This window comes from Hippocampus bargibanti, linkage group LG11, assembly GCF_051943395.1.
Source record: "Hippocampus bargibanti isolate YZ-2025 linkage group LG11, ASM5194339v1, whole genome shotgun sequence".
Classification (NCBI taxonomy): Eukaryota; Metazoa; Chordata; class Actinopteri; order Syngnathiformes; family Syngnathidae; genus Hippocampus; species Hippocampus bargibanti.
Window position 1 is genome coordinate 9,643,919 of NC_142744.1, and position 12,117 is coordinate 9,656,035.

The following is a 12,117-nucleotide window of genomic DNA, read 5'->3' on the forward strand; positions in this document are numbered from 1 at the left end:
TTAAAGTTCAATTTAGCAGTCAGCCTAACTCCTCTTGAAAAATAAGCTGAGTCAGGATGTAGCTTCCAAAGCTCCTATTTATTCAGAAAATTTCCCAATATGAATGGAATAAAACTACAAAACACAGACGGAAAAGATTAGCACATGCTAACCAAGGTTAACATTAGCTTGACAGCGTTTAAAAGTATATGACAAGATAGCTTCAACAACATCTGAAACTGTAACAAAGCGCCTAACATGGACAGCTATACAAGAAATAAAGCATTCACAAAGACAGTAGAAAGCACCAGGGAGTAAAACCAAGATTAATTTTTTGGAACATTTTGTTCCCTGTAGAAATGTTCTACTCGTTTTTACAGGTAGTGCCAAAAGAAATTTTAATTTATGATAAATTAAACAGCTGTCATCGTTACTGGATCATCATCATGATTAAACGAAGCACATCCTGACAGTTTCCTTCACAGGGCCAAATGACAGGAAGGGGAGAAAAGGTGTGCTGAAAAGTGCTATTCAGTCTATGGCATCGTCATGGAAACGCTGCATCTTTGTGCTTGGAGTGAAGAGGAGCGTTGCTCAGTGATTGACGATGAACAAACCGCATGGTTAAAAGTCCATCTGGCGACCACAAAATGGATGAAACAGTTACAAGGCGCAAATTTATTGTTGCATATATGGCACAGTCACACATTGATACAACAAAGAACCAAGAATTATATCATATATATACGTATATTACTATATACACAATCACAATACATACTTTACCATGTCACAAATTGACATGTCATAAAGCACAGGTGTCAAAGTCAAGGCCCAGGGGCCAAATCTGGCCCGCCATATCACTTTATTCGGCCCGTGATAGCAAATTTGTGAAATTCCATGATGTTTGCTAAAGTCCCAATTAAAATTTCAAACTGTCCCATGTAAACCACAATAACAGTCACTATTTTTTACTTCAAATTTGATAACTAGTTATTCTGTTTTTTGTGCGCTCTATGTAATATGTGGACATTCTATGTAATATAATATAATATGTATATAATATAATATAATATATAATATAATATAATATAATATAATATAATATAATATAATATAATATAATATAATATAATATAATATGTAATATTCTATGTAATATGTAAACATTCTAATGGACCCTGAGAGGAAACCGTAACAATGTGACCTGTGGCAAAAAATAATAATAATTTGACACCTGTTTGTCATAAAAGGATATTTTTGTAATTAATTGTAATATTTTTATATATTTACATATTTTTTTTCAAATGACTTCTACTGAGCGTATTTTACAAAGATTCCACGGCATATAGCTATATTTTACACTTTTAGACTTGCGCTGAATATTCAGGAAGTCTTGTTTTCGAGTTAATGACGATGCCTGACGTGACGTCACGTCTGGAACGCCCCTGACCGAGAAAGCGACACACAATGCATTTTGGGTACTTTGTTTGGTCTGAAAACTTCGTGTTGATGGCGAGATTAGAAGGAAAACACATAAATAATGCAATGGTGAATCGTTGTGTGTTGCACCAAGACTATTATTTGATACTAGTTGACACAAATTCCCAGCAGACAAATCAGCCCATTTCCAACGGAGCTTGGGCGCCATCTTGTGCATTTTTTGGGAGCTACACATCAGTCCTGATGCCTCAAATGACCCAGAAAGACTTCCTTAATCGATTGCAAACATTTGTGCTTTCCTCTTCAGAACTATTTGACATTCAGATCTCAAAATCTGCCCCCAGTACCCTGCCCCCGCTTTTACATGGAACACAGAGTGATGACTCTGCTGCAAAATGGATAATAATGTTTCGGTGCTCTTCGTGCTGTTGCAACCTTCTTCTCCAATGAAACTGTATCGTAGATGTGGCTACCGGGATAGTTTTTTTTAATTAATTGGTCTCATACACATGAATTATGTCCAGCAACAAAGAAAAAAAAGTATTTCTTTTTTAGTGTACTAAAACAAGACGTTTACTGAGAGGATGCCTTTATATTTACACACAAAAATAATTCTGATACCACAATCTAGCATAAATGTCATCTTTTCGGCTATGTGTGATTTTGAGGGTGCTGTGTATTGCAAGAATGAAATCAACTGGGACGCGCCGTTCTGCGAAGTGTCAGAGTGAAGCTAATTACAGCTACCGTGTTATTTTTCCGAAGATGAATTGAGGCGACACGAGTGATTAGGTGATGTCTTCAATCAGCTGTGATCAAAACACCTGCGCAAGAATGACACATCCCATTTGGTAGACCATCGTGGTTGATATCACAGCTTGTGAAGCGTCATTGCAGGTCACGATGATGACATCACAAGCCAGGTGGAGGATTTTGGTGACATCACAAAATCCCAATCAGCATAAGTCAGATAGTATGTCCAAAGTCCGGCACGGGGGCCAAATGCGGCCCGTAGTCAATTTGCATCCGGCCCGCAGCCTTTGTCATAAAATCAATAACGTCTGCCCCGCATGTATAATCAATACATTGGGCAGTAGCGCTGTTAGCTGCATGTGCTAAGTGCTGCCATCCAGAGGCTCAAGTAGGAATAGCAAATTAGTATATGAGTAATTGACTTGAATAAACCCCCTTCTAAAATGGCAATCTTCTCTTTTTTTAACTCATTCATTGCCATTCAAAAATTTCTTCAGGAATTGAAAATATGACATAGAGCCCCATTCCTGAATTTGTTTGTGTTTTTCTTCGAGGGGGTGCCGATAAAGCGCTGGTCAGACCTCTGGCAATGTTTTTCGTTTCCACAAGGGGTCAGCATTTCCCTTTTTTCCATGCTTTGATATATATGATATATATGCTTTGATATATCTTGCATTGTATAGCATTGTATTTTGTACAGCCGCCCTCATTTCAAGCTCAAATAACTCCAGACCCATATAACGTAGGAATTAACTATTTATTTCTGATGATAGAAGAGAGTCTAAGGTTTCTAACGCTGTATTGATTGTTTATATAGTGCTGAAACCCAATATTCTGTTGGTCCTAGAATTTGAGTGACAATGACAAAAACCTTGGCACTGGAGTGGACACATTTTTGCACATCGTCTGGCAGTGAATGAGTTAATTTTATAAACTTAAAAAAAGTTAAAGTGTTAAAAGTGAAGTTATGTGAATATTCAATTTCAATTTTCAATGTCAATTCCATTTTGATATGCATGTTTCAAATGAAACAAAACACATGCTTAACTCATTCACTGCCAGACCATGTGCAAAAAATGTGTTCACTGAAGTGCCAGGGTTTTTGTCATTTTCACTTTTCAATTGCAGGACCCACAGAATATTGAGTTTTAGGAGGACACCAACATTCAATGCAACATAAGAAATCTTCTTTCATCGGACAAAAAGAGTTAATTCCTAAGTTATATGGGTCTGGAGTTATCTGATCTTGAAATGGGGGCAGTGGTACAAAAGGCAAATGCTGCCCAGTCGTGGTAGGAAAAAACATTGCCAGAGGTCTCACCAGTGCTTTATCGACACGCCCCCCCGCGAAAGAAAAACCAAAACCCGAACAAATTCAGAAATGGCGCTCCACGTCATGCTTTTCAATTCTCAAATAAATTTGGGAATGGCAGTGAATGAGTTAAGATAGCTGAAATAAAAAAAAACATGTAAAATACAGAATGGCTCGCTGAAATGTATTTGAAGTACAGTGATACCTCGGTTTACGAACCCCTTGGCTTACGAACTTTTCAGTTTACGAACGTTACAGTTATGAAAATGTTACCTTGGCATACAAACTTTTTTCATACACGGAGCTGCCTCAATCAGTGATGTGCCGTTCGCGAACGAGCCCGTTCTTCTAACAACAAAATGGTAGCCGGCTATTTTTGTCCTCTCTTCCCCGCCCCCAGCCTTCGGTTAAAGCCACGTGATTGGTCAAGAACGCAGCAGTGAGGGGAGGTGGTTTCAACATTAAAGAGACAGGCAGACGACAGTGAGAGAGTTTCAACTTTGATAGTTCAAAGGCAGAGTGTAGACTGCAAGGTTAAAATATCCCATCAATCAGGCTCCACAAACAAAACCGCACAAGCCATCTGTACACTTGATGCAAAAAGCTGTCAGCCCAGCTAAATAGAACACAATTGATTAGGAACAAGGTAATATTATCGCAGAGAAAGCACCTACAAGGATCATTCCTTAAAATGGTAAAAGAAAAAGGCTACGTTCCTCATCAAGTTTTGAATGGTGATGAAAGCGGCCACTCCATTCCATCAACGACCATCACAAAGGTAAATAAAACCACTTTATTGTACAGTACGGTTTATTTCTTTAATCATAATATTATAGCACATTTATTATAAATAAAATAAAGTATATTTTGTGTAGTTTTAAGGCTTAGAAAATTAGAAAGTAGAAATTATGTTTTATGGGGACCTGGGAACGGATTATTCTCATTTTAATGGTTTCCTATGGGAAATTAATTTTTGGGATACACACTTTTTGCCTTACACACTCTGTCTGGGAACCAATTAAGTTCGTAAGCTAAGGTCCCACTGTAATTGCTGTTATATGTAAAGAATGTCCTACACTTTTTTACCCCACCAAATCAGCCCCCCATTGCCAAAAGGTCGGATACCCCTGTCATAGGTGGTCATTCGTGTGTCACATCATCACAAGAGGACCACTGCGGTGACATCCCATAGTGATCCACCGCGTCTGCGTCGCCACAGAAGTTGCAGACCCCCATGATGAGGTTCAGACAGCGGTGGTCACTTGCGTCAAGCACAATTCATTGGAGTCCTCAAGTCCCAGCCCCGAGGACATGTCCACGGCTAGTCATACGGGCCTGGCCTGGCCGAGGTCGCCGCGGTTATCGGGGGGACACGAGCGGTCCCTCAGGGTACTCCTGACCCGGCTCACCCCTTGGGATTCCCTCCTGGAGCAGCAAAAGTCTCGAAAGCATCTCTTGAAGTTCTCATCCAAGAACGCGTAGAGGATGGGGTTGAGACTGCTGTTGGTGTAACCCAGCGCCACGCAGAAGAAGTAGGCGGCCATGACGGGCGTGGTCTCGGGCACGTGGGGCGACAGGGCCTTGACCAGGATGAAAATGTGGATGGGGGTCCAGCACACCACAAAGACAGCCACCACCACCAGAACCAGGCGGGCGATGCGTCGCAAGTTGCGGTCCTTCTCGCGTGAGCCGGACAGCAGGCGGACGTTCTTGAGGCGCAGGATCATCAGCGTGTAGCACACGCTGATGATGATGACGGGCGCCACGAAGGCAAAGATGAACACGCAGATCTTCATTAGCGCGTCCCAGTAACTGTATGGCTCAGGGAACTGGAGAGTGCATTCCGTTGTCCCTGGTAGTCAGAGACAACAACTAAGATCTCCCGTCATTCCACATTTTGCAGATACGTGAACTTTGCACTTTGCGCGCCTACCATTGTTGGTCTTGGTGCTACCCAGGATCAGAGCAGGCACGCCGGCGCCGGACGACAGCGCCCAAATGAGCACGTTAATGACTTTGGCTTTGACGGGTGTGCGGAAATCGAGGGCCTTGATGGGATGGCACACGGCCACGTAACGGTCCACGCTCATCATGGTGAGCGTGAAGATGCTGGTGAACATGTTGTAGTAATCAACAGAGATGAAGACCTTGCACGCCACCTCGCCGAAAGGCCATGAGCTGAGCAGGAAGTCGGTGCTTTGGAAGGGCATGGTGCTGGTCACCAGGGCGTCGGCCACTGCTAGGTTCAGGATGTAGATGTTGGTGGCTGTCTTCATCTTTGTGTACCTGACACGCATGCAAAGTCAATATGGAATACTCATTCACTGCCAGACCATGTGCAAAAAAAATGTGTCCACTCCAGTGCCAGGGTTTTTGTCATTTTCACTCAAATTGCAGGACCCACAGAATACGTATTGACTTTTAGGACTGCATAAACATTCAATGCAGCGCAACAAACTGTAGACTCTTCTTTTATCAGAAAAAAAGAGGTAATTCCTACATTATATGGCTCTGGAGGTATCTGAACTTGAAAGGGGGGCAGCTTTTCAAAAGGCAAATGCTGCCCCCCTCCTGGAAGGGAAAAAACATTTGCGGAGGCCTGACCAGCGCTTTATCTGTTCCCCTGCGCAATAAAAACCAAAATCGAACAAATTCGTGAATGGCACTCCACATCATGTTTTCCATTCCCGAATAAATTCGGGAATGGCAGTGAAAAAGTCAACTCATTCACTGCCAGACAATATGCAAGAATGTGTCCACTGCGGTGCCAGGGTTTTTGTCATTTTCACCCAAATTAAATGGTGAGTATAGTTTTGCTTATTTGACGTTTGCTGTGCCAATGACCATTTTGTGTTTGGGAGCCTTTTACTGAGCATCTTTATTTTTATTAAGTTCAGAGAGTTGCTTGTTCTGTAGCCACAAGCGGACACACGCCAGTGTCTTCTTGTGCCGGTCCCAAGCCCGGATAAACACAGAGGGTTTTGTCAGTAAGGGCATCCGATGTAAAAGCTTGACCAAAACAAACATGCCAATTAAACCTCTGGAGATGGAGGACACCGACTCGCTGTGGCGACGCCGTGAAAGGAAAAGCCGAAAGGAAAAGAAGACTCAAATTGCAGGACACACAAAATATTGTGTTTTAGAACTGCATAAACATTCAATCCAGCGTAAGAAACATTAGACTCTCTTCTTTCATCAGAAAAACTGTTAATTTCTAAGTTAAATGGATCTGGAGTCATCTGAGCCTGAAATGGGGGCGGCTGTCCAAAATACAATACAATACAATACAATACAATACAATACAATACAATACAATACAATACATCCATATTGAATTATATAGCGCTTTAACAACGGCTGAGGCTGTAACAAATCACTAACATGGAAAAAAGGGAAATGCAGCCCCCTCGCGGAAGGGGAAAAACATTAACAGAGGTCTGACCAGCGCTTTATTGGCACCACCCACAAGAAAAACCAAAACCTGAACAAACTCGGGAATGGCGCTCCACGTCATATTTTCAATTCCCGAATACATTTGGGAATGGCAGTGAGTGTGTGTGTATGTTTATGTCTGTGTGTGTGTGCGTGTGTGTTAGGGGGTGGTAATTTGTGCCTTCATAAACTCAAATTGTTCCCCCCCCCCCCCCCCCCCCCCCCGCCCCCAATCATTTTGACTTTATCAACATGAATTCATGTCTGTTTTTGGATTCATTTGACTATTTGTTTTTTTTTTTATTTCCTGTATATCACACCCTTCCATGTTAAGCGCTTTGATTTAGCTTCAGCTGTTGTTAAAGCACTATATAAATCAATATGTATTGTATTTATTTTATCATTGTCAAAATAAATCACATTGTATTCCCATTTATGTTCTTGCCGTCGTGAATTAAAAAGACATTTTGTTTTGTATAATATAGAAAAGCCACATGGCCCTACATGGCCGGACCAACCTCGAAAACTGCATGGGCCTTCGATTTATTTTGATGAATTCTTTGCGAATGTTTGTTTGCACTTAGCGCACCTGGTCTCTAGTCTTCGTCTGATACAATGTTACAATACTGCCCCCTTGCGGCAAAATAATTAAATGACACCCTATCCATTCACCGCCTTATTTTTATCCAGAAATTCAACTTTTCAAGAAAGCACTAAGACTTTCACAACGTTTTCTCATCCATTAAATCGTATAATTGAAAAAAATGACCTAACCTGATGATGACGTACATGACCAGACAGTTGCCCACCAGGCCCACCACGAACACGAGCGAGTACACAGCCACGATGACGGGGATAATGGGCGACATTGGCTCGGCGTCGTCCACTTCCCCCTCCCAGGTCCCATTGAAGGCGTCCAAGGACGGGGAGGAGGCGGGGTAAGTCGTCCAGGTACACCCGCTAGCCGCCGTCTCTCCCTCCCCGTTCCAGGGGCACAACCCTTCGGGCCCTCCTCCTCGATGGATGTGCACCACGCTGGTATCCATGACTTATTGACCGCTGCTGTTAAGACAGACAGACAAACAAATGTAAAAACAAACTAACAAACCAACACAAACAAAGACCCGCCATGGCATTCACTGAAATTTACCACAATAAAAGCTCCACGAGCTAAATCAATTTCAATCGAACACGAGCAAAAATAATTACATGCAACCCGTTTTAAATTATGTCACGGGTAGTTTTTTTTAATCAATATATCAAGTAGATGTCTAATTCATTACCAATATTAACATAAAAACGGTTCGTTTGAAAGACTTGTGACAATATATAGTTTTAAAGACCGGTATCACAGTCAAAAGCCTTTATTTAGACATGTCTGAGATACATAACGACATTTCTGAGCGACTAAAAGAAAAAGAAAAAAAGAGCAAGATATATTGCCATAAATTGTGAAATACAAAAAAAAATCAAAGTATTTTATAAACAGTACAATAATAAAGCCGTTAAAGTGGAAAAGGTGCGTTCAAATATTCAGTAAATTATTTAAGACGTTTGAGGCAGTTCAAACAGCAACAATGTCGTAATTCTACTAATAAATCCACGTCTCAGAAAATCTTATTATGAGACACCTGATGAGAATATATGCAAAAAACAAGCATTTGATCCACTTTGGTGACAAAAAAAGAAAAAGCAAAAACTATCTCCTGAACAGGAACGACACCAGTGACATCTACATACCTTAATTGTCCCACCTTCACTAAAAAGTTGATACAGATACCACAAAGGAGAAACAGAGTAAATGAAAACACGAACGACACGCAAAATGTTTGAGACTTATCATTACCGTGGAGAGGGAGAAGAAGCAGATGTAGTGAACGTGGCTCCGAGTGCAGCTTGCTTAAGCGCTGACGCTCCTGTGACGTCATCGACGGCTTGACAACAACACACCTTTTATTAATATATTCTTACTTTCAGAAACTGTTGCATATAACGCCACCATATTACTTCTTCGTGAAAAAAATAAACACGCATATCAGGTCATGAGATTATAAATGTGAACTTTTATGGTAATTCGTTTCATGTTTTAACATGTCAATTTTCACGTTTTTCTGTGATAAGATTCACGCCAAAACGTGATAAATTTGGCTTCTGAATTCACCTTCACAAAATGAAGCAATTATTTCCGGTTCAGTTACTAGTAAGAATCCCTAACTTGTTTTTAAGATCTTAAATCTTTTCAAACACCTGGCCTTGCCTCTTTTTTATTTAACAGTGGATCTTTGTGTCATATAGTTTTATGTGTCTCATTCTGCTATTTTAGTAACCCCCTTGGGACTATGGCTGAAAACTACACGCAATATTGTGCAAAGTGAATTTACTTCTGACATATTTTTGCCCGGAGGTCACGCAAACATAGTAAAGCCCAATAAGCAACAAATGAGGCGACCTTGACACGACCACATAACAAAAGAATGATGTTGCCAGTGTTAACTTGGTACAAGTTCTCCCACCTCATAACAGCAACAATACTTAAAAAAAATAGCCAATAAGATTTATTTTCTTTAATGATAAGTATCATGATCACCACTATCACAGTTGCTGTAGCTGTTGTGTCAACTCAAAAAAAACGGTATACAGTATATATACAGGTAAAATCCGATTTACGACCGCCGCGAATTACGACCACCCGTACTTACGACCACGACCGCCAGACCTTTTTTTTTAAATTCTACGACTGCCACCGCTACTGCTAGCAACGTGACAGAGACAGAGGTCCGTGCAGGATGATATATATATATATATATATATATATATATATATATATATATATATATATATATATATATATATATATATATATATATTTATTTATTATTTTTTTTTTTTTCACTGTTTCAACTGGAATTGTGTTCCCCGCTTCCCCCCTCTCCCCATCAAATTGCAATCACCCATTTTAAAGCACACTAAACAAACAAATAAACATTGCCTCGAGCATGTTAGGCTGCCTGAATGCATTATGTACTGTACCAGAGTAAGCGGACATCACCGAGACAACGTGGGGTCTTTTATTGAAAATAATAAAACATGCTTTCATATGAACCTTACCATCATGTTGGTACCATTAGAATAAAGCTTCACTGGGGGTGGGGTTGGGGGCTGTGGGGTGGGACACACCATCTGTTTGAGGGACCAGAGTTCATCACTGTAAATAGCACTCGAAGAGCAGAGCGGCAGCCTGAATCTATGATTCTCTCAAATAATATTGACACTCTCTCAGTGTGTGTGTGTGTGTGTACGTGGGCGCACATTTCACACCTCAACGCATTAAGGATGAGCGCTGCGATAAGGAGATGCGCATCATTCCATTTTTTGTTTTTGTTGGTTATACTCAATTGTATATTGTCAATTTTATGCGTTGTAATACGGTTAATATTCTTACAGGTGTTGTAAAATGCTTCGTTACAGTTGTATCTGTTGTCGAAGTGTTCTAAAGATGTATGTTTTGTATTGTTTAGTGCTGAATGTTTCTAAGATGGCCGACACGACAGGCAAGCAATTGTAAACATGGCCGACATGAAAAATGTGAGTCGACATATTAAGACCATTCAATTCTTGTCACACATTTCTTTAAAAAAAAAAAAAATAGCACTCTTAATAATGATGCGCTATATAAATAAGTCACATAATATTGTCAATACATAACCAGTGTGTGCATCATGATTTCAACGAGCAATTGAGCGCCTTGTGTTGTTACTTCTGCTGTGTCCAACCTTGCCACCGGGAATCAATGTAATAGTCATTACGATGCAAATGAAGAGAGCGTCATGTTCGATTAGTTCGTCCTGTCATATTGGTAATTTTTCACAGAAAATTAATACCATATGCCCACGGGTGTGCATACATTATTTGTAGACAAATGTGTACTGATGGTAAAACTGCAGCTATCGATGCTAACCATTGGCAAGTCAATTACATTTTCCATTATATGTTAGCATTAAGCGAACAAAGGGCTGTTGTTTTGTTTTTTCGAAATGCATAAATTGTAATTCTTGATACAGTGGGACCTTGGCTTACGAACTTAATTGGTTCCCAGACAAAGTGTATAAGGCGAAAATTGTGTATCCCAAAAATTAATTTCCCATAAGAAACCATTAAAATGAGAATAATCCGTTCCCAGGTTCCCATAAAACATAATTTTCTAGTTTCTAATTTTATAAGCCTTAAAACTACACAAAATATACCTTACTTTATGTATAATAAATGTGCTATAGTATTATGATTAAAGAAATAAACTGTACTGTACAATAGTCATTTTATTTACCTTTGTGATGGTCGTTAATGGCTTGATGGAATGGAGTGTCCGGTTTCCTCAGCATTAAACACTTGATGAGGAACATAGGCTTCTTTCACCGTCTTGAGGAATGATCCTTTGTAGGTGCTTTCTCTGTGATAATTGTATCTAGTTCTTCATCAATTGTGATCTGTTTAGCTGGGTTGATAGCTTTTTGCATCAAGTACACAGATGACTTGTGCGGGTTATTTGTGGAGCCTGATTGATGGGATATTTTAACCTTGCAGTCTACACTCTGCTTTTGAAGTTGAAATGGGTCCAAATTTCACTGTTTTCTATCCATTTTCTCAGTATTTCACTTCTGTTTTTTTATGTCATCTCCCTTTCGTGTGTGTGTGTTTTCTCACTCTCACTCTGTCGGCCTGTCTCTTTAATGTTTAACCCCCCTCACCCCACTGCTGCGTTCTTGACCAATCACATGGCTTTAACCGAAGACTGGGGGCGGGGAATAGAGGACAAAAACAGTGGCCACCATTTTCTCGTTCGCGAACGACACATCACTCATTGTGGCAGCTCCGTGTGTATCCCGAAAAATAGTTTGTATGCCAAGGTAAATTTTTCATAAATGTAACATTCGTAAACCAAAAAGTTCGCAAGCCAAGGGGTTCGTAAATCGAGGTTTCACTGTATTTGATAGTCAACGTCAACTGGGAATAGCCATCTTGAAGATTAGTTATGCTAAAGTGCTACTTATTGGTCAGCGAGTTGAGTTCATTGACACCACACAGCGATTGAATCTCAAGTATGCTTTTGCAAATCAAGGACCCTCCTCCAAAACGGCTGCATGATCGCTCGCGCCGGGAAAAATGTGCAAGTCGGGTCAACAACTTTCACGTAATGATTG

The 12,117-nt window shown here is 40.4% G+C and overlaps 1 protein-coding gene across 2 annotated transcripts; it reads right to left on the reverse strand.

Moving 5' to 3' along the window:
- Positions 1-4,291: 4,291 nt before the first annotated feature.
- On the reverse strand, positions 4,292-8,766 carry oprk1 (opioid receptor, kappa 1). Of its 2 annotated transcripts, XM_089008120.1 has the most exons (4): positions 8,660-8,766; positions 7,694-7,981; positions 5,421-5,773; positions 4,292-5,339 (listed from the first exon to the last, which is right to left on the reverse strand). In XM_089008120.1, exons 2-4 carry the CDS (start codon positions 7,963-7,965, stop codon positions 4,813-4,815), a joined length of 1,152 nt encoding a protein of 383 aa, XP_088864246.1. In that variant the 5' UTR covers positions 7,966-7,981; positions 8,660-8,766; the 3' UTR covers positions 4,292-4,812. The 2 variants fall into 2 exon arrangements, with proteins under 2 accessions (XP_088864246.1, XP_088864247.1); XM_089008121.1 differs by lacking the exon at positions 8,660-8,766 and having other exon boundaries at positions 7,694-8,021.
- Positions 8,767-12,117: the final 3,351 nt, after the last annotated feature.